This window comes from Oxyura jamaicensis, chromosome 4 (assembly GCF_011077185.1).
Source record: "Oxyura jamaicensis isolate SHBP4307 breed ruddy duck chromosome 4, BPBGC_Ojam_1.0, whole genome shotgun sequence".
Lineage (NCBI taxonomy): Eukaryota > Metazoa > Chordata > Aves > Anseriformes > Anatidae > Oxyura > Oxyura jamaicensis.
Window position 1 is genome coordinate 54,267,343 of NC_048896.1, and position 26,626 is coordinate 54,293,968.

Consider the following 26,626-nt stretch of genomic DNA (forward strand, 5'->3'; position numbering starts at 1 on the left):
TTTAGACCCCTGATATTAGTGCTTATAACACTGCCTGAATGAGTGGAATATTTTAATTTTTTGGTTGCCTGTAATAATCTGTTGGCTGTTAGAAGAACTGGTTTGTATATTGCTAGTGTTGCATATAGCTAATATAAAGCAAGAAAAAAGGGTTCTCAGGCTATTTACATGAATGTTTCAATACAGAAGATTAAAAGTATTTCCATTTAGTGGACTAGTGGACCAGGACTTTTGTAGATTAATATTTTCCTATAAAGGATATTTAGAACTGTGGCTTGATAATGCTTTTTTTTTTTTTTTTTTAATTTTTAATTCCAAATATATTATTACAAATTTGAGAAGGTTCACAGAGATTGTGTTATTAAACCTTTCTCCTCTTACAGTGTGGAAAATCCCTGTCAACTGACGTGAATACACTTGCACACATTTCATACCTTTCTGGATAACTTTGAACTTTAATCCACCCTTATTAATGCAGGTGAGAAGTTCAAGGAGCTGACTGCCAAGAGACTACATAGGAAGAGGGATAATATTGCAGCTGATACAGGGGATGAATATCAGAGTCACCATTTGTTCATCTGCTGTATATTTTTGTATATATTTGGAGGGACGCACTAAACTTGCCAGACCATTCCTTTTTCCTGTGTTCCTTTTTTTTTCAATGTGAGCTTATCCTGCCAAGCGCTGACAACTCCCTGCTTCCATAGACATCACTGTAAGCTGGAGGTCCTATGTACTTCCAAGGTGGTGCTTAGCAGTTTGTGGGATTGAATTTATATAATGCTTACATTGGTTGCCTTTTTTCCTTTTCCACTGTGTCTGTATCTGACTGAATACTTTTGTTGTCATTTACCCTTTTCTTCTATTCAAGCTGTTTGTATTTTTGCAGTATATCAATTGCACTGTAATATGATCCCTGTTGTTTGGATTTAATACTTCTGTTTGCTATAGCTTTTTGACACTGCATTTCCTGGGGATGGACTAACATAGTTACAAGTACAAAGTAGGTCACCACTCGTAATTGTGTTCTGAACTAGAATACTGTCTCAAACTCCAATACTTTAAAAACATAAATAGATTCCATGTTTTGGGGAATTCACAGATCATTTAATTTCCTGCCTTCCTATTCCTTCTAACTCAGCACAGGTGGTACTGCCCTCCTCCCCCAGAAGGATTATTTTACTTAAGTTAATCACAACATGTTTTGGTATGTTTTTTTTTTTTTTTTTTTTCAATACATGTATAAAACAAATCAGTTTTGTAATAACCACTTTTTTTGTGGACTGTATTAAAAACAAAAGAAAGCTCACAAATTTCTCACTTTGCAACAACGTTTACTATATACATTGGTAATTTTGCAGCACAAACAGTGGAAGAAATTACAGATGATGTATTTTAGACTTTTAAAATGTTGGATAAAGTTATTGACATTTCTATTAGTGGAAGTCAGATGATTTTTACCATGAAGTGAAAACATAAAAATATAACATTTGATGGCCTCTTAACTTTCAGGAAATAAAAAGCTTAATTGTAATATATATTTTTTGTAATAATGGCTGATGAAAATCAAAGTAGTGAAAACCTAAAATAGCAAGCATGGTTCTTGTTCTTATACTTCTTAGCAGTCAATGTTTTCATCGCTGAACAGTTTTTTTTTTTTTTTTTTTTTTTTTTTTGAGAAGATAAGCATTTGCATCCTTTTATTCCATTTTTCCAGATTGATACCTGCATCTCAGCACCCTACAACCTTAACTACATTAGGACATACGATGCAGTTATCTTTGAGATATATGTGTAGATATATTTGTGAATGGTAAATATAGTGATGTGTATAGGGAAATTAAGTCACAGAGAGATCAAGTGTTTTTAAGTAAATGGGGAACCGACTCGTCGGTGTGATGTTGGTGAGAGAAAGCATAGAAATCATGCCAGCTGGTACAGCTGAAACTGCAATGCAAACTGATTGTGTTGCACAGGTGATAAAATGACAGTTTGCTCAGCTATGTGGTATTTTAAGATTTTAGGTTGCATAGTATTTCCACCTGTGAGGAACATAATGTTTCTTTTTGTTGTTTTCAGCCTGCAGACCGTAGGCTGCATGCCACCTCCTGTGTCTTCTGCAGTAATTTTAACCAAAGCTGTTGGTGGAAATGAGGTGAGTTTTCATTTTGTTCTGTAAAGGCTTTTTTTTTTTTTTTTAAACAGAAGTGTGAAATAATAGTTATTCATTTATTATGAACTTGTGTGGCAAAACACTGACTGCAGTGTGATCCTGTTGTGGTTTGTAAAAACTTCTTGAATTAAAGTTTGGGTATTGTGTTGGTGTCAAACAAAGGAAGTAGCAATGCATTTGTTATCTGATGGCATTGGTCAAGCTGACAGAAGCTCAATTTTCTGAGGCAATCGAAAGGTTTCTGATAGAAATTGGTATTATCATCTTTCTGCTTGTTGTTGCTTTGTAATTCCTAACTGTATAATGTTTGTATGCTGTGTACTGGTTATCTCATAGACCACTAGCTTTTGGGGGGAAGAAATGCCCTTGCAGTGCTTGTCTGAACAGTGTCTATTATTTAGGGACCCTGTAGCAGGAGTTCCCCAAGCTAGAAGCTGCAAATGTAGCAAGTGAGATGATGGAGACACAAAAATGAATTTGAATCCTATAACGTTGTTTGAGACTGCATGTAATTAAATTTCTGGGAGCTTGGGGTTCTTTGTCAGTGATGTAATACAAAGTTCTCAACAGAAAGGAAATGCTGGAATTGAGGTTGTCTGTGGAAACTCAGTTTGGTCACATTATGTTTCTGCCTTAAAGTGACATGTGCTGATGTCATTTCAGACTATTTCTTTCTCCATAAAATGCAATTTTTAGGAATATCAGGTAGCCAGTGTTTCGGAAATGAAAGCAAGTGTGATAATTAATAAGGTTCTTTCCTTTAGATCTGCTTCCTTGTAACTGCAGAAGCTGGATGAAACGTGCTGGGTGTGGAAGGGAGAGAAAAACCCTAGAAGAGGTTGGTTTCAAAGCTAGGATTGTTGTGGTGCTGTTCTGGACTTTTAGAGCCAATTCTTAATTCAGTGATAGAGCTTCTGCATGAGGTTGGGTGAATTGCATTTTTAAAATATGGCCATTAGTTGTGTACTTCTCATTTTCTGAGTTCAGACTCCTGGGACCGATTAGTGTCAGCTTTGAAAACACATGATAGCACTGAAATAGATTGAAGTTGTACTTTGTACTGACAAAGTGCTGTTTAATTGCTCTATCCTCTGAAGAGAGACCCAAAGCATCTCAAATCAAGCATCTCTAATTATGGGCAATCCTGATGCACATCACTGTCTCACTTTGCTACCTGAAAACAAGGATCTTAAAATTTTCTGATGGAGGTGATGTGAAGTGGATTAATTAGTGTAAAGAGATCATTCAGGTACATAATAGCGAGCAAAAGAGAAATAGGTTTTCTAGTTGTGATTCTAGATCTAGGTGCTGTAAATTATAACAAGATGTCGCATAGCGAACAGTGAGGATGAAATGAGCTATTGAATGAGTGATTGTTCAGTGTTAGCAGTGTCTGTCCTATCCTCAGAACAAGGAAAAGATCTTCTGAAAAAAAATAAGGTGTGATTGGTTAGTGGAAGACAGTATCATAAAGCATCTCTGTGCAGGAGTGAGAGAGATGCTTTCATTTCTTGATGAGTAGAGTTTACTTTTATATGGTAATATTCTTTTGGTGCAGTGTATGTGTCAGTTTTTTATACCAGCTGAAAACCAGACATTATAGAATGTGAAGCTCAGGTCGTAATTGTATATGTCATGGACAAAGTAAGCTTGAACCTCTAATTCTTCTGTACTGAACCCGTGTCGGAGGAACGTAAAAATGCATACCTTGTTAGTGATTTTTACAGATAACTGTTGACAGCAGAGGCAGAGCAAGTCAAGAATTAGGTCTTGGGACCTGTGAGTTCTCAGTCAGGCTCTAGGAAGGTAGGTCTTGAGTTGGACCCTGATTCTTGTGGGTCCCTTCCAACTTCGGATATTCTATGAAAGTATGCAAAAGAGAAACATCCTTTAAACGTCTGCTGTAGGTGAGGTATGTGGCAAATTTATTGCTAAAATTGAGCAAGTTTCCAGTGCAAGCAGATTTTTGAAATACAATGCTTCTCTGTCGTTCATATTATTAGTTTTTCTTCTGAAAAACAGCAAATCACATCCTTCGTGCTGGGGGAGAAGAGCCTCATATCTGTCCTTGCCACATTTCACCTAAGCTGTTGCTGATGCCTTTCTTTTTATGACATGAGCAGAACAATGCTTTTTTTTCCCATTTTAATTTAAATAAATTCTCATGCATGAAGAATTTAAATGTGGGAGTTGACTAGAAATATAAGCGATTGTACAGTGAGAGCATTTGTTCATAACAATGTCCCTTAAATTGCCTTTGCTTCATCAGGTGTGCTTCCCTTACCTGGAGAAATTGATTTGTATGAGGGTGTATCTACACTGCATAATGTAATATGAAGATAAATGAGCTTGCTCAGAAGCAATATAGTGAGGGAGCACCACATGAGCTAATTAGTCTCAGAAGCATCCTGCCGCTATAGAGTGCAGGCACTCCCTGAATAAGTGCTGTGTAGCAGCTCTGGGTTTCTTGAGAGACAGCATATGGCAGTTATGGTAGTTGGCTGTGTACAGAGGGTTTTAGGTTTTATTTTTGTTAGGTAGTAGTGACTGTTGAATGTCAGCTTGGACTTGGGTAATTCCTGTGGATGTATTAGGCGCCGTGATGTGGCGGGACAAATTTTCAGGCGGGGCTGAGACGTTTCTATTTTCAGCTCATTCATTAACCTTTTGGGTAAAACTTAGTGGGGTATTGTGTCTCTGGGGTTAGCAGTAATGGGTACTGACAACTCTGTGGAGTGTTTGAAGATCAGTGCTGAAAAGCCTGAGTAAGATACATTATTCTGGGAAAAGGTGATTAAATATTTGGTCAAGTGCTTAGAAAGAGTCTACATCATTAGAAGCTGCTTCATATCAGTGGATGTTGTTGTATACCAATTAGAAAATTTGGTTGTGAGATGCTAAAATTGAGAGTTTTGTTAATCTTACAAGGATAGGTTTTTTTAGTTGATACATGCCAAAGGGCAGCAAATAAAATGTTCTGCCTTTGCTGGCCAAGGAATATGTGATCAGCAAAGCTAATAGTAAGAATTCTCATTAAACAGTTTACTGTTTCTAAAGGTAGTGTTCTGGGATTTTGGGTAAACCCAGGTAAACTAAAAATCTTTTATTTAACAGTCAGTGTGTAATAGCAACTATACAATTTACCAGTATTGGCACCTTTGCTTGCTGTGGCATTCAGGTGGGGAGATACAGGCTGTTGTGATAGAGGCTTCCAAGCGTTTTAGTGTTTGGGCATGGAAATTAACATCTTCAGCTAGCTCTGATATGTGAGTGATGGGGTGGCTTGGGGGAGTTTTCTTCAAAGGTCATAGAAACTATAGGAGGAAAAAGATCTCTGTAGCTGTGTAAGGGAGAAATGGAAAGAGAACAGATAAATAGGCTGAAAAACAGCAGAGTTTATAGGTTTGTTCACTCTGTTTTTCTGCTGTCAGTGGAGGAGAAATTCAATGTTGGCATTAGAGTGGAAGAACAGAAGAATGTGGCTGCAAAGAAAATACTGGAATGCCTAGTTCACTCTCAGTACTGGTTGTTAAAAGAGACTAAAGACAGGCTTTTCAAATCTCATTTCCTTACATATCACCAGTGATAGCAGCAGTGGCAGCAGCGGAGGTGTTCAGCAGTTCAAGACAGTGTCTTCAGTGCTTCAGAATAACTTGTGTACCACTAGTGATACACGTGCCACATCTTGGAAATACCTGACATGCAGCATTGCAAGGAATTAAGTTGTGGGAGCTGGAAGAAGAGATGGTGGAGATCCAAATCTCTCTGTAAATATCTACCTATATAATCCAGATGACTTGTGAGCTGCTATTCTGCCTTGAGAGGCATTGGCAAATGAACAATGGAAGTGGTAGGGGGAAGCCTTCTGCGCTTACTGAAAATCTTGGCTTTTGGAGGAGAGGAAGGTTGTTAATGGCTACTTTTCTTCTCATGGGGTGGAAGTAGGTGTTCTTGCTGTGATGAGTAGAAATACAATTTTTGTCTAGTAGGGCTACCTGTTGACTCAGTGACCTATTCTTGAGTTTCTTCTGCTCATCTCCCTGATCTCTGTATGTGTGGATTGTTCTTTGAACTCTTTAAATTCTAGTTTCTTGTCTCAATTTCTCCCTCTAGCTCCTAAATTTCCACCATTTCTCATGTGATCTCTTCCTATATGTGGTTATTTCCGTTAACTCTGCAAACAGCTTTCTTAAATGGCCCATTCCTAGCTTTTGTTGCAAATAGACTTATTTCATCAGTAAAGCCTATGTCAGGAACAGAATTTTGTGCATACCAAGCTTATTTGAACAACAACAAAAAAACACGTTCCCTTTCTCATGAGACTCCACCTGGAACACTGCATTCAGTTCTGGGTCCCCCAGCATAGGAAGGACATAGATCTGTTAGAGCGGGTCCAGAGGAGGGACACAAGGTTGGAGCATCTCTCCTATGAGAAAAGGCTGGGAGAGCTGGGGATGTTCAGCCTGGAGAAGGGAAGACTCTGGGGAGATCTCAGAATGGCCTTCCAGTACCTAAAAGGGGGCCTACAGGAAAGCTGGGGAGGAGGGACTCTTTGTCAGGTAGTGTGGTGATAGGACGAAGAATAATAGCTTTAAACTAAAAGAGGGTAGGTTTAGGTTAGATATTAGGATGAATTCTTTCTTCCGAGGGTGGTGAGGCTCTGGCACTGGTTGCCCAGAGAAGCTGTGGATGCCCCATCCCTGGAGGTGTTCAAGGCCAGGCTGGATGGGGCTTTGGGCAACCTGGTCTGGTGGGAGGTGTCCCTGCCCATGGCAGGGGGCTGGAACTGGGTGGGCTTTAAGGTCCCTTCCAACCTAAACCATCCTGTGATTCTTTGTACACTGGCAAAAATAAGGAGGTATCACCATGAGCAATCAAAATCTAATTTCTAATGTTGTGACACTTTCTCATTTACTTAAGTATTTCCATCATCAGTAACGTTTATGAAATCTCATGAGTTGTGAAGAGGCCAGTCTTTGCTAGTTAGAAAAATTGGAATTAAAAAAATCAGAAGGCCTCACTTGTGTTCTTAGCTCTTGTTTGGCCATGAAGGATCAGAATTTTAATGACATTAGTGTTTGACAGCACCAAAAGCTGCTTATCGTCTTTTAAAAAATCATGTAGTTTTTTCAATGAAATTATAAAATCCATTTCTTTAAAAGTCTACTTGTAACTATCAGTTTCTGCAAGAGAGACAAATAAATGTCAGCATTTCAAGGTGCTGTAAAGACAAACCTACACAGAGCTTGCAGATCCTCAGACAGAAATGCTGTAGAAATGCCAGATATTACTACAAAGTATTCAGACAGCTAATGTCATACTCTCTTTAAGAATCAAAGTAATGAAGAAAAAAGGTTGAAAATTTAAATCTGTAAGTATATTATCAGTTTGGGAGGAAAAAACAATTTGCGATGACTTTTATGGCAACTTAATGGCATATTTTTGAAAAGTATAATATAACAGGCAAGAGCTGTGATGCAATTGTACAGATAAATCGTGGCAGACAGTTCATTTTACTGAAGAATACTTTGGCTATTTTGTTACCTCCTACACAACAAAGCTATTGATTTTTTGTTGTTGTTGTTTGGTTAAACTGTAGCTTATACAAAATCTTTTAAGGTGGTGTTTTATTTTTTTCATGTTCCATATGGGTAGCATCTTTCCAAAAGGATGTTATGGCTTTTGTAAAACTAAGTGTTGCATATGTATGGCAAGATTTTGAAATATACAACAGAATATAATGAAGAAAACTATAAACATATTTCCGAAGTGAGATATGAAGTAAGAAGAAAGTTCTAAGAGTGATTTTTAAATTTGTTTTTATGAAGCAAATGTAGACCATAAAACCTAATATAAATTTTCAAGGACCACAGCCAGCCTTTCTGGAAAAGAACTGGGGGAGAATAGTAATATTTTGTTATTATTGCCAACTATCTGTTGGCAAAAATAAAAGCATGATAGAAGTTTAACTATTTTAAAATAAAGAACATTTAAGTTCTTACTGAGAAGTAAACACTGGAAAATTTCTCTGTTTGTATTTTGTTTTGTTTTTAAGTAAAAACACAAAGGTGAACCCCTAACAGTGCTTCAAAGTCACAGGAAAGATTGATTTCTCTAAAAATATCCAAAGTTCTTTGAACTGTGTATATATGTACGTTAACCTTAAAAAAAAAAACCTGAAATGAATAATAATAAAAAAAAAGAACAAGCTCTAATGGTTTGTGAGTCATACACTGCACCAGCACACCAAGAATGCTTATCCTTGGAAGGTAACACATGAACATTATGAAACAAAACTGTTTTAAGATCTTCAAATGAACTGTACGTGTCCTGGTCTTTAGTCGTCTTTGACAATATAGTTTTTTCTTTTCTAGGTATAAGTCAAAAATTGCAATATTGTTATCTAAAATTTGATTTCTAAATAGCACTTAAAAGAGTAATAGATAATTTTTAGGTTTTGTTTAAAAACAATAGAATGAAGTGACTTAATCTTTTAAAATTTAATACTGGAAAGGGAAAAACCTATGATGAATTTTTTTTTTATTATTATTTCCTAAGTTATAAATTTTGTCTACCCACGTAGACTAAGTACTTCTAGATGAGAATGTAACTAATTCTGCCAATACTACAGTGAAGTCTTTGGGAAATGTCTGTAGGTGTCAGAGGACAAATTTAGGGAAAATGTCTGTACTTCACATGTAGCAATATAAAGAAATAACTGTAAGCATAAGCCTTGTATGTACATGGGAACTGTTGTGCTATTAAATTCACCCACTATATTCTAGTATTACGGTCTAATTTTTTTATGTATCCTAAGAGTTTACTTTTCTTTTATCATTACTGTGCTTTGAGCAGATGGTTTTTATTGAACTATTTATTGACACTTAGGGTTTTTTCTTCCCTGAATAGCGAGTGCATTTTATATCCATCAATGCATAGGAGTTGCCCAAATTATTACTTACAATATGAATTTCATCACTATAATGCGTCCCAGTCACACAGCTCCATTAGATATCTCTGGAGTTCCTCACCATCTCAAGTCTTCTGTAACCTTAAAACCATTGTGGATTTTTTTTTCCTTCCCTCACTTATTGCTCTGCTTTCATTTATCACGAATAGTTCTAATACAGGTCCACTATTACAACAGTTCAGAGCGGACGGGATTTTCAAAGGTATTCATACTGCTCTTAATTCAGTGGAAGCAAATTCAGCCTAATAGTGGGACTTCTGAAATCCCCTAATCTGAATACGTCACCTTAAAATTCTTTGTATCTGTTTGTACAAAGTTTCAGATTTTGCTGACACATTTGAAAAGAAGCTCTTCTACTACAGTAAGGTATCAGTGGATGAATTAGACTTGTGATATACTTGTGAAAAAAGAATCAATTTTATTCCTGGTTGCTAGTACTTCTAACGCAGGGTCTTTTCACGTGGCTCATAAGGTGGAAAAAGCCCATCTCCTACGCTCCTGGGAGCCTGGCTTTTTTTTCACATCATCATGCATTTCTGGGATTGTATTTTATGTCTCTCTACTACTGGGTTTAAAACTGTTAGATCTCTGTTCTTCCCTCTTCCTCACCTTAGCTCTGAAGAAATCAGGCAGATGGACTAGATGATGTTTAAGGCCCTTCCAACTGAACTATTCTATTCACCAAGTCATTGTGAGGGCCCTGTTTCTATCCCTGTGTGTGTTTGAAAAAAAAAAAAAAATCTGTTCCACTGAGGTCACAAACCAAAGGTAAGATGATAGGCAAAGATGCTGGAGAGCAAAGAGATAAAAGAAATGCAAGAAGAGATATTGCATCTTTTAACTGCATAACATTATTTACTGTAGGATATATGACATAACTTGTAGGCTGTGCATGTTCAGCCTTCTCAAATCTAGGGTGCTTGTAAGCAGCTCTGTCATAACCTAAATTTTTTTTTTTTTTTTTTTTTTTTTTTAAATGATTAAATTCTGCCAAACTGCCTGGGCTGTGTCTGGAAACTATCTGGAATTCTCATAGCCATGTTTTTCTGTTTGCTCAGCCATCCTGGATTTGACTTTTTAATTATTTTAAGAGGCCTTGCTGTCACTGTTCTACAGGGTGTGGCCATAGAAAGGAATTTTTGTTTTTGTCTGCTATGGGACATTCAGTGAATGTTAAAGCTGTTCACAACAGGACAAGAAAAGTTAATTCACTGTAAAATTGTGAGGTGCAAGAGCTTCCTTTATTTAGCAGGGAGTGCTGTATGAAATGCATTGCCTATGCAAAGCAAGGATAGGCCCTGTTTGAACAAATCACTAATGTTCTTATTAAAATATTTATGGAGAGTGGGGTCTCCTGCACTGCTAAAAGTCAGCTTCTGTACCCCTTGGTTTTTAATCTTTATAGCTGTTTGAAAGAAACTACACATCTTTTACTGGTGAGGTAAGTAAGTTACTCACCCCTCCACAGCCTTTAAAATGAAAGACCATCTTTAGCAGAGTGGTGGAGACTGGCAATCTAAAGGTGACAGCTTCAAAAAAATACAAGAGATTTGTTTGCAATGGAGTGTCTTGCGGAGTCATAATTCCATTGAATGCCTGCACGATGACAACATTCACAGTACAGGGGTCATTTTCAATAGTTACCTTTTGGCAAAGCAGTGTGGTTTGCTAGCCCTGAATCCCTGGGACATGCTGTGTTCTGCTTCTGCTGTCCCTCACCTGGTGGCTTCCAAAGCAAACGCTAATTTAATAACAACTTGCATTTAACAGTAAGTGAAGCGCTTAGTTGTTGGTGTGTGTTAGGATTGGTGTTAAATTACTGATTCAGCAGAAGGCAACCTTTACAGCTTTGTTGCTAGTGTAAATGGTTTATTCTCTGCAATGAACAATAAAGATGGCTCCTCTGACTTCTATTAATGTGCCCACCTGTCCATATAGACCTGGACTCTCTTGCATGAAGGGATGCTGCTGCAAATGGTTTAGCGTGGTGGTTGGTGGCCTCAGCTTTGGGACTAAATGAAGGAATGTGTTTATAAGATTAACAAAAGCTAATGTGCAATGACATTAGTTGTCAAATATCTTGCTAATTCAGTATTTCTTTCTAAAAAAGATCATTTGAAATGATAATGTATAGAACATTGCTAACATTTTGAAATCTCAAAAATATCTTTTATATAAGACTGTTTGCAGCTCATTGCAGATAAACTGAATTCAAACTTGTCTGTTGAGATAACAAACTGCCCTTAAGGATCATCTGTAGTGGATTTAGTCAAAGATAGCATAATGGTTCTTGAAATTTGCAAGTTCTGGACAGTGACTTGCAAGGAGATAATGTTACATTGCTTCCCCTTCCTTATATAAGTCATTTGCTTGTTAAAATCAAAACTTGATAGTATTTCACTTGGGAAGGTTTTTGTTTCTACTTAAGCACATTTTTAGCTGGTATGAATACATTTGCCTAGTGGCTAACAGTAATATATGGGAAAGAAAGTGATTGGGTCTGCAAATTCAGTATTTTTCTTCAGCTCCCTTTTCGGATATGCAAGTTTAAGAATTAACTTGTACAAATCACTCCTGTACAACATTAAGAAGGGTTTTCATTTAAAATTACTATTACCTTTAAATTCACTTATTTTTTAAAGAAATTAAATTAAATTTATCAATTTATTCTTTCTTTCTCATCTTTATGATTATGAAGGAACACTGAAGTTTTGGTCTTTTTTAAATTGTCAAATGATTATATTTAATAAATTTTAAGAAAAACTGTCTTAAATACTGTAAAACTTCATTTATGTGAAGAGATGAAACAATTTTCTACGTTTGTTTGTTTATATAAAAATAAACTAGCCCAAATTTATTTCTCTTACAGAACTCTTATGAGAAGATAGGGTGTTTTTAAGTGTTTCCAGTTTGTATTTTTCTGTTAGACTGTTTTTGTGTTTATTTGTTATAACATTTTGGCAAAAACTGTGGAGAGCAGTAGAGCAGCAAATTTTCTTTGAGTCAAAAGCTCTGAGTCAATTACTTCAGGCTCCAATTTCTGGAAAATATTGGCCCTACTACGACTCTGAAAATAGCAAGCTGCCGTTAAACTGTTTTTGGAGATGTTGAAGGAAAACCACACGCCTCCTGGGAACAGTTTTTCAGATTTAAGGTCCCCATAGCCAGGTGCTCTCTTGCTCAGCTAGGTTTTTTGCTGGTGTTCCCTTGTGTGTATTTCCTTTTCTGTCTAAAATGTACCAGTTCTGCTGATACCTCTAGGTTAACGGGGACGGAGGGGAAACCACATCATTCAGAGTAGCTGTAGTAAGCGCTTGAACTCCTGTACACACATGGGGATGCCCTATGAGAAGATGGTAGAGTTTAGGAAATGTTGAGGGGTGAGGGAATAGCAAAGGATCATCAGTGTGTTCAGCTTACTGTAGGGTGCCCTGAATGCACAACACCCTCTGATGATTTGTGTGTGATGAGGGAGTGGAAGTTTTACCATTAAATAGAATCTTTGCCAATGCATTCAGTACCTCATCTTATCCCCCCGCCTCACTCCCTATAAGCTGGATTTCCAAACCATTTGCTTCTCTGGCTCACCACGTCCCCTTGCTGCCCTCAGGCCAGCCTCTCAAGGCCTGTGGTGTTTGCCTCCACATGCTGCTCTGTCTCAGGCCCAAATACATGTCCCCAGGGAGCTGGTGGCAGCCAGCCGCTTGGCGAGGCACTGCAGGGACGGTGCTACATGGGAGCCGGCCGGAGCTGTGCTCATGGCTGACAGCATGTTACTTCTTGTGGAAGCGCGCTTCATGCTGCTTTTTAACTAGAGCTGCAAGCCAGGGCTGGAATCGAAGGTAAATAACATTTCTGAATGAATTTTCTCTGAGATACAGGGGAGCAAAAAACTTGCTGTATATTGAGATGTATAGAGTAGTTCTGATTTCATGTGTGTATTTTTAATAATAAAAGGATGTATAATAAGAAATACATGAGCAAATAAAGAAAATAGCACTCTTTATCGAAGAAAAGTCAACAGCCACAGACTGCTGCTGTAATGCAGCGATTCTGATAATTATGTGGCTCATAAACTAAAAAAGCGTGTGCTTGAGCTGAATATTACTGTGTTTGAGTTGGTAAGTCCAGAGCAACGGTATATTTCCTGAATTAATTTGCCAATTTACATATATTACTACTCCTGTGAAATGTTGAAACTCCCTGTTCTAGCAGATATTGTACATTATTGCAGCAGAATTCCCCAAACATTCTATTTCTAGTGTGTGTATGGCTTTGCTTAGGTAGACCTTTCTGTTGTTATATTTTATAATGATCTAAGTTAATTTAGTTTGTTGATATTGTTGCAAAATATCTGTAGTGTATGCAGGATGTATACTTTGATGCATACTGTGAGAGTGTTTCAGCTCTAACTGCATATCCAAAACCTTTTAAAAGGAAATCTCAATGAGTCCCACGGGACAAAGTAAATTATTACATGTGGTGAACTCTTAAGTCATAGACCAAGGTCACGGCAGTGAGAGTGTATTTCAAAAAGGTTTTATCTGTGCTTGGAAAGCAAATGAAATCTCTCATCATTAACTTTAGAATTCTAGTTATAAGAGGATTTTCACTAGAGGTGAAAGATCAAGTTCATGGTGGACATAATGGAGTCTGAAAAGTTCTTTCTCAGACATAATACCAGGGCATGAAACATTCACTGAGGTTTTCACATCATCAACGGGGAGTTTACAACCTCTAATCCCGATACTGAAGATTAGAATTAATGTAATTATTTGCCATCCTTTGTGGCTTTATTTCAACCTTTTTAAATGAGAAAATAAATAATAATAATAATAAAAAAACTTTAAGAAATAATGTTGCAAAGACTTCTGGAAAATTTCCTAGCTTTTCAGCTATGTTGGTCTCTGTTACAGCATAAAGGCAAATACCTTCCTCAGTTAATAACAGTAGTTCTTTCCTTCAATAGAAATATAATGTGGTAAACCTGAACAATGTTCCGGTCCCAATGGAATTAATCAAAGCACACTTGCATACAGCAATAACGGTATCCCTGTCCTGATCTGTTGATAGTCCGCATAAAAAGAGACAAATATTGCAGTGGAACAGGGCAGAAAAGCATGAGTAGAACCAAGGTCTTCAGTGACCCAGACCATCATCCTGTCAGCAGAAATAGATATTCATTTGTCAGTTTACTCAGCAGACTTTCACATTGTTTCTAGACTTCATGTGTGTGCATGCATGCATTTCAGTGATAGCAACGAGCAATAGAAATCTGCTCAGTAGTGCAGAGTCTGAACTCTGTTACTGTGTCTTGGGAATGGTTTGGCAAATATCCCTGCCAATAACAGCACTCACTTGTTCACAGAGTTTACAGTGCTCAATTTGTTTGCTTGCAGAAGGGTTGAAATTTGCCAGGGTTGTGCTGCTTTTATAAGTAGAATATTAAGCAACCATATTCAAAAATGAAACCCTTTGTATTTGTACTTTGTCACGGAGGTTACTGAATTTACAAGAAGGTTTCGTCTGTAGTGATTTTATTCAGTTTCTGTTTAGTCCCATTACTATGCCATTTCCCATCCAGATAAAAATTCAAGGTTCGTGTTCTGTTTTCATAAATCCTTTAATCTACTTTAAGAAGAGGCATTTGTTAAAAGGAATATTTGTTCCCTGAGTTGCAGCTATAAATAACAAGGAGATTTTTAGCAAGTGATATTTTAATTTCTTTGAAAATATGAAAACATAAAACCTTCTTTCTGGAGAATTAGTTTATACCTAGAACTAGAGAAAGCTTAAACAAGGAATGCCTATTAGGTTTCACTTCACTTAAGCAAAGTACTTTGTTTCAAAATGGATGTGTTTATAGGGAAACTTTTCATATGTTCAATATATACGATTTCTTAAAAGTCCTATGAGAAGAGGAAGCATGAGCTGGATTGACAGGTTACCCAGAATTCAAGAAATGACAACATTAAAGTTAGATTGGAATTGAATTTTTATGTCTATGGATATATTTTATGATTCTGTTTTTAAATTGCATGATCACATGCCATTTTCAAAAACATATCCTCGAACATATTTTTCTGTAATGTTGATGTCACGTGTTATCTTAAAAGAACTTGCTATACTTTCATTATCCAAATGGTACAGACTATCTGTGTCAAGTGAGACTTTCTGTATGGGTTATGTTCTCTAAGGTGTACATTTTAATAATTTAGTCAACGGCCTCTCTTATACATTTTCTCTACAGCCAGCAGTGCCGCCTCTTTTGTATAGTTGTGAGGCATTTCTATTTCTAAGCATAGACACAAACTTCTGTGACCTATCAATGCTAGCACATTTTTGCTATTCATATACCACCCATGTCGATAACTTCTGCATGGCTTGATTGTCTGCAGTTTATGATGTGAGAAAGTCAGAACAATAGATGTTATTTGTAAGTATGGCATACCTAGAAAATACTCAGTGTTGTCAAATGCTGTCTGCAAATCCCTTCTGAAAATGAAATAAAGCCACAAAGACATCTCTGCTCCATAAGGGGTCTGCTGTCATGACCGCTTGAATAACAAATGTCTGTGTTGCTACTTGTGGTTTTTCAAACCTTCCTGATACTCCCAGCAGATAAAACTCACAGTAGTCATCTTCATCAGCAGATAACAACAAAATACTTACCTTGTGCTCACATTTCGTTGTTTTAGTTGATTCCTCAGCATTTTACTTTTCAGTTTGCTTTGTATTACATTGACATTAAATCAGTTTGTAACATTTTCCTCTATTTTTAGACAAAGGTACATTAAAAATAGTAGCCTCTGCCTTATTTCAATAACACAAGATAATTGGAACTATGAATGGTAGAATGTTACGATGCTTTATAGCCCAGATATTACGTGAGTCTGAACTCTCTGAGTTGTAAACAGGATTCAGATGTATTCACATTTTTTGTTCTTGCAAGCGTGCAAAATTTCTTTCTTGTTATCAGTGCTGTAATGTTTACCACCCTGTCAGTCTCCTCTTGCCCCATTGTTTTTGCATATTATTCATTGCACCCCCGTAAGCATTTTGTCATGTCTTTAAATGATCACCCTGATCTTAATTTTCCTCCCCTTTCAAATCACTAGCCAGTTCCAGCATGTTGTTTGTCTTTCCTTACTAATACACAGCCACGCTGAAATCTGCAGTAGGCTATTTCCCAGCTGCCCAGACTGCTCAGTCCTACTAGCAGTCAGTGCTTCTGACTTTCAAGAGTATTTTACTTGAGCAAATTGCTTGCTATGCTAGTTTATCATGAAGTATCTGGTGAGGTGGATGGCTAATTTAGCAACATTTCCAGTACACTGTTTTAATGGTTTCTTTATCAGCTCTTGTGTTGTTTTCTTTTTTTTGGTTTTATTTTGCAAGTGGCAGGGGGCAAGAGAGTCTTTTCATACTCTGTAATATTTTTTCGCACCTAATGCAGATCTGCCATACAAGCAAATTTTAAGGAGATTTCCTGTCTTTCAAACTTCAAGCTCCTGAATTGTGCAGTGCAAGGCAATGGGAAATTTAATTTTGTCAGGTTATTTCTGCCTGTGGAGCATATTGTAATATGCTGAGACTTTATTTTGAGCCATCTCTCTTCTTAGATGTTTTTACAAAACTAGAAATAGTTGAATTATGTTTTCCTGCCAATTAGCACATGCCAGCTGCTACCAGCAACAGAACACCTGTGCTGCTGTTGAGGCTACCTGGAAACTTGTGCCTGATTCTTCTCTTTCATCTGAGCGTAAATCAGTCATGTGTCTGTTGAAATCAAAGCAATGGGCTGAGTAAGTCAGAGTAAGACTCACAAATGAAAACTGGGGTCTGTATGATTCACAGTAGGTGGATTCCAGCATTAGTATTTGATCTTAACTAGTCTTATTAAGCAAAAGTGTGCAGTTGATGTAAAACACTAGGTACATATATAAATAAGTATGTTTTTGCTTTTTTGCCATATTCTATGGAGAACTATATTCTCATCCTGTTACTGCCATTTGCAAATGTCTTTGTTTCAAAGAAATGAAACTGTGCCTATAAATTAAAAGTAGAAAATTGAAAACAAGTATCAGTATTGTTCATGCCATGAATGCTTCTGAAGGCAGAGCTTTATTTCTGGGTTAACTGTATTTCATTAGGTTGACATTAGAGTAACTGTATTCATCTTTCTGTAGGAAGTGTCTTGGTCAGGAAATACCACCAAGCTTACCCTCTGCTATCCCCTTATGCAGATATCAGAGGTGTATAAAGACATTTTATTAGCTGATGAGCTGTTTAATTACAAGATAAGAAACAGCTTTGAGTGGAATAAATGTGGAGTTCTTCCATCTCCATTCAGAAGCCTTTTCCCTCCAGCCTTCACTAGAGGTAAAGACAACTTCCAAAACCTGGGTGAATTTTGTCAGAGTTGTTTACGGATGTTTTCTCTAAGGCTTGCTCATACATACAGGAATAAACTATCCAAATAAAAACTGCATAACGTACATGCAGTCAGCAGTGAACTGTAGAGTAATACTGTTAAATGGCTTAGATTAGGAAATAAAGAGAGGATGTAACAATTGTACACACAGCATTTCACATACATGTCAAAATCAGGAGCCCTAGATTGGCGTTAGTACTTTAGCAGGATTAATGGATCTGCAGTGAGATCAATGCTTGTCATTAAAAATATTGTTCATGAACTGTTCTTGTATAGACTGACCAGGTTGTTGGAGAAATTCCAGATGTTGTTCAAGACATTACTGATGTCCAAAATGGCTTTTCCTCTCTCTATTCCACTGTTATGTCAGATATATGGAAGGTATTCCATTCCATTTCCAAATTAGGAGAAGTGTTAATGTGAATTTTGTTTGAAGACCTTTTTTTCTCTGGAGTTTGCTTTCATATTTGATATGCCTTTGTATGGATATATTGGCATTCCTGTCATGCTGCTGTGCTCACTTCTTCCAGCTGCTGAGTTTTTGGAGAATGGCTGTGGGGGTTTTTATTTATTGTTAGAAAACCTCACTGAATAGCTGTGATTTTCTAATAGATAGTGGAAGATGGCATTAGTTTCCACTGTTTGGATACCCATAGCACCTTAATTACTACTCAGAGTAAACCGAGGAATATTTACTTTCTGAAACATTGGTTTATTTGCTGCTGGAGTTGTGGTGATGGCATATGGCTTTGAAAATATGTCTGTTAAATGTATGCGGAGTTGTAGCTGTAGTATTTAAGATGGTCCTGTAAAAACGTGCTTGCTTTGAGACACTGCAAGAAATATTTGTTAGAATCTATACCTACACCCTCTGTATTTTTCTCTCTTTCATACTTAGGTTTAGTAAGGGGCTTACTTGCTTTATTGACTAAGCATTTATCTTCTGTATATTTTGTGAAGTGATCTTATATATTCATGTGTGGAATATTGTTTGTTGTTTTAAAAGGAGTCGAGAAGGTAAGGGTGAAGGATGCACAATTAAGGGTTCTGTGGTGAGTGAAGACAGCAGGTTTATAATCAAGTGTTTACGTGGCATAAAATACCCAAATTAAAAGTCTACATTGTACTTATTTCATTGTTTTTGTTACTTAGATTGGTGCAGTCTTCACAGATGTAGTCACACACTACTTTTTAAACATGTGAATTTGACCTGTTTTACCTCAAATGCTTATTACACTGTAGTTCGGATTATTCTGCAATAGCTGATGTACTAGTAAATACAGTAGAAGTTTGTAGTGTAGTGTAGTGTGGAATATTTTGAGTTTTTCTGACTTGTTTCTGTTCTGTAAAGCTGCATAGCTACTTGCAAGCTGCAGCAGTCATAGAAGGCATCAACTAAACTGTAACAGGCTGACATAGCAAAGCTTTTAAGCGAAACATCTGAGCAAATATTTTATATAGACATCATACAAAACAGTTTATGTTGTCCTGGTGCTGCTGGTATTGTAAAAAATTGTTTGGACTAATCCATATTCATTTCAAGAATGTACCAGCTTGGTGAGAGGAAGCAGGGAAAAACTGGAAAATTGGGAGCATTTACTTCAGTCATATTCAGAAAAAAAAAAGCATCTTTTGGAATATCTCAGAACTGCGCAGAAGGTTTTATTTATTACTATTTTTTAACTGTCCTCATATTGTAACTAGAAGCACAAGTTCGTTTCTTCTTGATCCAAATATTAGAGTGCATTAAGAAACTGCTAAAATACGTTGGAGCAACTTTTTAGCACCACTTTTCCCACAGAGGAATGTTGTAGATGGAAAGAAGCAGGGTATCTGTGTTGTGAGAAATATGAAGATAAAAGTAGCATGCTTTCTAACAGCCTGGTCCTCAGTAAAGTTTAGCACACAGTTTCAAACTGCTTCTGTCTGTAATACTTGCGTAAGGTTTTGGCAAGGATTTGTTTACTTTGGGAACTGATGCAATATGGCAGAGTATTCAGAGTTTTCTGCAAAGCTCTTTCTGAATGCTTTGAAAGTACCTTGAAATGAGGCAAACTTAGATCATACATGCCTGTCTGATATCTTGGGAGAGGATTAGAATCTGCATTTCGTTAGTGCCCCTTTTAACTTGTCTTTGCCGGGGGAAGGGAAGAAAAGGCAGGGTGGTGGTTTTGAGTCAAGAAACGATCTCTTATTGCTGCTGTTATGTGCCACCCCTAGGTTTTAAAAATGATGCTGCTCAGAAGTATGCATCTGGGATAATGTTCATGTTATGGGCATGCTTACTGCCCTCAGAGAAAGATGTGTGAGATTTTTATTTCTTCCAGGTCTTAGTTCTTTCTCTTGCCTGGGACCACCCAGGACACAGAAGTATAGGTGGAGAATGGCCTTCTTCTGCAGGGCTGCCTGCTCATCTTGAAGGCTGCAGCAGTTCTTGTCCAGCTGCCCAGAGCATCACGTCCTGTTTGGGGAGGATGGGAATCTAACAGACTAGAGTTTGTGGCAAAACCCATCTAGCCTCAGGTGATAGAAATGGTGGAAGCTTCTAGCCTTAACATTAAACCTACCTTCCTTCATGTTAGCAGCCCATTTTACCTCTGTGGGCTTAGTGCATTGTGAAGTGTGCTTTTTCTAAGCCCAGAGCAGCCGGTCAGGCACTAGACTGATACTGTTGCACTTGTCAGAGGGTCATACTTTAATGATAATGTTGCTGGCAGTTAAAATCGGTGACAGTGAATTAGTCAAAAAGAGTGTTTGGATGTTGAAGTTATTTTTGTAGGGCTTTGAAAACATTATTTCATCATGCAGTGTGTTGACCTTTCAATAAAATCTTTATTAAATCCTCCTATTCCTTGCAGTTTTCTACGTCTGTTTGCCCTTGCCACACGTTCTCTCCAGGATTATCGTTCATTAGCTTCCCCAAAGAGATTAGCGGCTCCTTAAAACGGGATCATGTGCGTTCTGTGTGAAAGCCAAGCTGGAGAGCAGAGAAGCCACAGGATCCCTATAGAAATTCGAAGACAATTTTGATACTCTAGTCCACTCAAAAATCTGCTGATACTGTAATGTTTTTTCCCTTGCCAGGACCCTCCTTGCCTGGTGTCATTTCTTGAGCTCTCCTGGGAAGAGATTAGTCTAAAACAACAAAGTAGCCAGATGTCTGGTTCTGAGAGAGTCCCAGAGGCCAGGGTATGGTAGGCAACAGCAATCGCTTGGGGCTGAAGATCAAAGATACCTGAGAATTACTTATGGGCACATACTATGTGTTGTTCCCATTATTAACAGTCTGAGAAAATTTGTATCCCTAATTAACCCTTTTGTTGGTTAAATTTTCTTGCCAGTGCAGTCCTGCCTGTAATAACTATTTGCTCTTTTTGGTACCATTACATGAGTAGCTGTTAATTTAAAACAAAACAAAAAATTGCAATACCGTCAAAGTACCAAATTTCTGTAACTCATTCAGATCCTCATTGTCATTTGTAAACATCAGAAGTTAGCATGAGTTCTTTTTGTTTATTGTGCCATTCTCAGGGCTGGTGTTATTCCTATCCAGGATTGTGTCAGCTAGGATAGTTAACTTGTCAGGAGAGTGGGTTAGATCACTGCCTACTAATCTAATATGAATTCAAATCTACTCCCAGATGCAGGATGTCTGCACATCACTGCTTTTTGCCATATCAATATTTATAATGAAATGCTCGTTAATATTTTTAGTGATCAACACATTTCTGTTATGTAGTCTAAAATAACAACTAAGATCGTAAGTGTTGTCTTTGAATTCTTGTAATGCTTTTAGGGTGGGTGGCTCCTGGAGAGAGAGGAAAAAAAATTGAAGCCTCCTGTGTTTTTTTTTTTATTCTCCAGATGAAAATATCAAGGTTATGAGTGGAATGGCTGTTTTGCTAAGTGAAAACATTGCCTGTCATTGTAGAATTGTAGACTTGGAACAATTTTTCTTAACTTTAGAATAATAAAGGGTTGTTATCAGATATGACCTATTGTCTGTGTTATGACTGCTACAATTTCACTGTCTCTTGTGTAATGTTCATGTGTGGTAAATACTGTGTGTATGTGTTTGAGTGGGAGGGTGTGAATTCCTAGTCATGCTAAATATGTGTTTGCAATTTATTACCCATGTTACTTACGTATGTTTAACAGAGATTTTTGAGTCATCAGTGAGAAGATCCCTGGAGTGATTTAAAAGAATGAATTTACTTACTTGTTTCAGTCTTAACAGTTTCTCTTCAAAACATGGTACTCAAGCAAGAACTCCCCAAAAAGCTGACTTGACTGAAAGTGCATTGAGTTTTTACATTTTTACCTTTGGAGAGGTATGCCTGTCTCTCTTCCAACATGGCCACAACTGCTGCTTTGTTGACCCCCCACTCCTGCTCAGTTGCATATCTTATCAGTATTGCCCTACACCCAAAGCAGTGTTTAAAATTAACTAGCTAAATAAAAATCTAGCGCCTAAAGAAATGGCAGGGCAACGTTTTCTAGTGATGCAGGTATATTTAGCCTTTCAAGCCCTGTGGCTGTCAGCAGGTGTAGTTGATCATCTTATTAATATTTTGAACCTCATTAAAATCTTGGTAGGATAGAGAACAGGTATTGCACTTCTCAGAGGTGTGAGGGAAGGGAGAGAATTAGAAGCACTACCATCTCCCTCTTTGTTTTTTCAAGTCTAAAGCTGGACTTGAGGAAAAAAAAAACAGTCTTTAGAGCAATTCAGATGCTTGAGTAGACTGAGGAATAGGTGTAAATGCCTTATATAAGCTGAGTAAGTTTGTGTATATTTAAGGTGTTATACTGTGTTATGAATACTGCTTGCTTTTGAGCACTTCCATTACAGTAGAGTCTTTATGAATTTGAAATAACTTTCAGAAAGGAAAAACATAGGAATGAAAGAGTCTGCCCCCTACAAATCTGTGAGAACAGTTGATGAGCAGTTGGGGGCTAGGGAGTGGTATTTGTTCTTCTGGCAGAGTTATATATGGAAGAAAACATCTGTCTGTTGCATTAATGTCATCCTCTCGGGTACGTAAGAATAAAACCATAGAACAATGTTATTGAAGAGCAGGGACTGTACCAAGAACTCAGTGAGTGAGTCTTGCAAATGGAAAGAAGAAAATTGTGACTGAACACTAGTGTAAATTTTGAGGGAAACTAAAATACATCCTCAGTGTGGACACAATAGTTTGTCACTGGAAGGAAATACAGTCTTTATAGGGATGTTGACATAGGAATTATGTTTTAGACAACATGTATACATTTTCCTCCATGCAGCAACTTTTATATTTAATAATTTCAGGAGTATTCACTGTTGTAAACACCCCATCATAGCCTGAGCACATCCTCTATTAGAAGCTTAGGTCACAGTCTCCCTTTTATTATATCTCAGCTATTGCAACATTCTGACCTTGGGCTGTGTAAAACCAGCTACAAAAATCTCCTGCCAACTTCATTGAGACACAAGCCTGATCTGTACAGGCCATGAAATCAATGGAAAATGTGTATTTCCATTCATAAATGTTTTTCCATTTACATGTTCCATTCACAGCAAGTGAAAGATGAGGAATGTAAATAAAAGCTACGGCTTTCCGTTGTGGTTGGTGGCAATGCATCTGTAAGCACAAAACATTTACCATGAACAGCAGAAGGTACTCAGGACTTGATTATGCTTAGAATCTTGCTAGACAACTCCTGCTGTTGAATTTTTGGTTTTACAGCATGTCTTGTGAAACTTACCTTTACTTTGGTTTGTGGAGGTTTTGACCTGTAGCTTGGGGAAAGGAGGAAGTTAATTAGAACAAACCTCAAGAAAACTGGGTGTTAGGAAGGGATTTTTCTTCTAATCGCTGATAATTAAAAATACATCTGTTCCTTTTCCTGGTTTACAGCTAACCAAAGTCACGTATATCTAGCGGTGCTGAAGGAGAAAGCCTGTAGTCAGTGTTCCAATTCACTTGGATGATGTTCACTCTTACATTGCCAACATGATGTTGGTTGGTGAGGCAAAGGGGAGGGTTTGAAGGATCATGAGATAGTTGAGGAAGCTTTTTCTCTATAAATTGCAGGCCCTAAAAGTCTAAATCACAGTAGGTGTACTAACTGGTGGCTGCATAAGAAAAAACCCTTGACTGTATTAAAATAATTGCAGCCCCCTGGCTTATCCTGGTGTTTTGTCCGTGACCCTTGTGACCGAGAATGAATTCAATGCAGAGGGCTGGTTCTGAGCACTCCTCTCCCCAGTTCAGAGCAGTGCTGCTGCTAACAAGGTGCTGTGACTGTGCTGACAGGCGCGGATGGCCGTGCTCTGAAAATAAGCTGCTTGTAAAGCAACGGGTGTTTTTTTGGTGACGTGTAGTTTTTATTACTGTTGTGGAATAGAGGAGTAGTAGCAGGCAGAACTTACATAAGAACTTCCATAGTGTCTGCTTTCTAAAATATTTAAATCACGTCATTAGCATCATTTTATACAGTCTTTCTTTGACAGAGTATTGTGACATGAGTTACTATCTATTAGACTTCTTTGCACTGATAATATAACAATGAAGCAATTAAAATAAAACACAGTTTTGCTTCTGATTACCTCCTTCTTCGAGAGGGCTAGATAAATGAAAATTAATGAGGTTAGGGAAATTTTGCTTCACAAGTGGTCAAGTAAATCTGGCTCTGCACAGTCTGCAAAACATGATTTTAATAAGACTGTGTTACATTTCTGTTGTGTCTTCCGTCGGTATGGGGAATTAAGGCACGTGTATTTCTAAACAAAATTAAAAGTTGTATTAGAGCCAAAGTCCTTTTTCCTTGTATTCTTTGAGATCATCTCCTACAACATGAACTAAGTAGTATCTTTTACTGGCTTGTGTGTTTATTTTTCTTCTATAAGAAGAAATGAAGAAGAAATTAAGAAAAACTAATCAGCTAAGTAAGTACCTGAGGTCATGCTCTGTCTAAGCAGCACACGTGTCGTAGGTACAATGGCATGGGACAGGACAGCACTGAAACACGCGGCACAATGGATTTACACCTTCCCTGTATCCAAGGGGCTTGGCAGCATCAGGCACACAGGTGAGCTCCTGGGCCCTCAGAGGGCTCAGGGCACGAAGCTGTGGCTGGGCCCAGCCATACAGCCACAGTCTCCAACTGCTTTCCCCACCCTGATGCTCAGGCAGTTGGGATCCCAGCTGCACACTTGGCCTGTAGGGTAACACTGCAGCCCTGTTGCCCACTGCTGCGAGGGGCAGCTCGGCCCTGACAGCGCAGTTACACACCCGGTGATTAGAAGGGCAAAGGGCTCGACAGCAAAAAAGAGCGGCCCTGCACAGACAGCGGGGGGGAGGCTGTGGGAGGGCTCTCTCCAGGTGTGGGTACGAAGTTTATTAGGAAACCGGTAATATAAATCCACTAATTGAATTGTTATTTACAAGTCCCATTTTCTGATTTGTTTCTCTGTGCATTACCTCCCCCCCAAGTGCTGATGTACACTGAGTACGAAGTGCTTACCAAAGCAGGCACTTAGGTTGATTTATGTTAAGCCGAGGTGCTATAATACACTGGAACCAGTGTACAATGCTGACAATGTTGTATTTTTCAGGACTTTGATTACTGTTTCATGCTCTGCCACTATATAGCTACACTGTGGCTTATAGCACTGATATGATTCTTTTATATATTATAGATAAGTATATTGCTCTGAATTTTGTTGATACTTCCACAAGAGAAGGAGATATAGAGATTACAGAAATATATTTGTTGTGGTGTTAGAGCAAATTGCACTTTAAATTGACTGGCTGGTGACTACATTGTGATGTTTTTCTGACTTTTTTTTTTTTTTACAATAGACTTGACTAAACAGCAGCTCAGGTTTAGAATGAATGTATGTAGCAGAGAAGAAAATGTTTTGTAAACAGCTTTTTTGCTTTCCCCTTTGATGGTATCACTGGTATGCAGAGGCTTTCTCTACCTTTAATCAGGCTTCTATTAGTGGCAAAACATGACTCAAAATACTAGCCAGACATGATTTCTAACATCCTTATTGGTATGTTTCACCCAAAATGTACTGATCACAGACAGCTCAAAGAAACAGTAACCCAAATGAAACTTTTAAAAGTGAGAGCTGTATTTATGAAAAGCAAATAGCACGTCAGATATCAAGTTGTTAAGTGCTTATCTTTAGTTTGTCTTTGGTGTTTCTGTAAGATGTAACTTGTAATTGCTTGGAGAGTACAAGGTGACTCTTTCTGCTGCTTACGCTTGTTTGTGCATCCTAATTTTGTTCCTCAGTTTTGTGTTCACATATGGTGACACTGTGCATTGCTGGTAAGGCGGTACACATGTCGTGGAACCAGTACAGAAAAGTGAGCAGCTCTTCCACTTCTGACGTGGCTGTACTGTTTGCGCAATGCAGTCCATTTATGTGTCATAGAGCATCTTACATTACTGAAGTGCTCTAAGGTAGAGAACATTCTGAATCTAAATTGCTTCTGCAAACTTATTTGGTCTGATTTGGGTAGCTAATGTTATGTTCTGGGTTTAAATGGTGGGACAGAACACAATTTTGTTTCCACCCCTTTTGCCTCATTCAGTGCCTGTGATGAGCAACTGTCACAGAATAGGTAGCAGCAGTGCCTGTGTTCTCCTGGAGCCTTTGCACTGAACACAAAGTTACTGATTATTTTTATTGAGTTCTCCTTGGAGTTCCTTGTGGGCAATTCAAAATGTATTTGCTTCATCTCTACAGTTTATCGGTAAGGTGAGGAGATAGTTTTAAGCACAAAATACTGGAAAAAATAAACACTATACAAGTGTTTTTTTTTTTTTTAAAAAAAATGTTTTTGTTTTTCTTTTACGTTGTACATGCAATTCATTATTTAGTAACTGCTTTAGAAATACAGAAGTTGGGCTACAAACCATGTTTAGTAGGGAATAGTTGGGGACTTAGTAGTTTTGTTGTTGTTGTTGTTTTCCCTTCTCTTGTGTGTGTGCAATTCAGACTGTTTAGAAGTGTTTCCACTTTCTCTCAGGAAAATCTGTGTGTAAATAT

The 26,626-nt window shown here is 37.7% G+C and overlaps 1 protein-coding gene across 7 annotated transcripts in view; it reads left to right on the plus strand.

Moving 5' to 3' along the window:
* The window catches only part of SLC10A7 (solute carrier family 10 member 7), a 148,646-nt gene that overhangs the window by 11,509 nt on the left and 110,511 nt on the right, over window positions 1-26,626 (plus strand). For 6 of the 7 annotated variants that reach the window (XM_035325252.1, XM_035325251.1, XM_035325253.1 and 3 more), the window contains one exon: window positions 2,080-2,155. In XM_035325252.1, the coding sequence (XP_035181143.1) occupies window positions 2,080-2,155 (76 nt within the window). Of the gene's footprint in view, window positions 1-2,079; window positions 2,156-26,626 lie in introns of those variants that run through there. The other variant, XM_035325257.1, reaches the window with a different exon arrangement.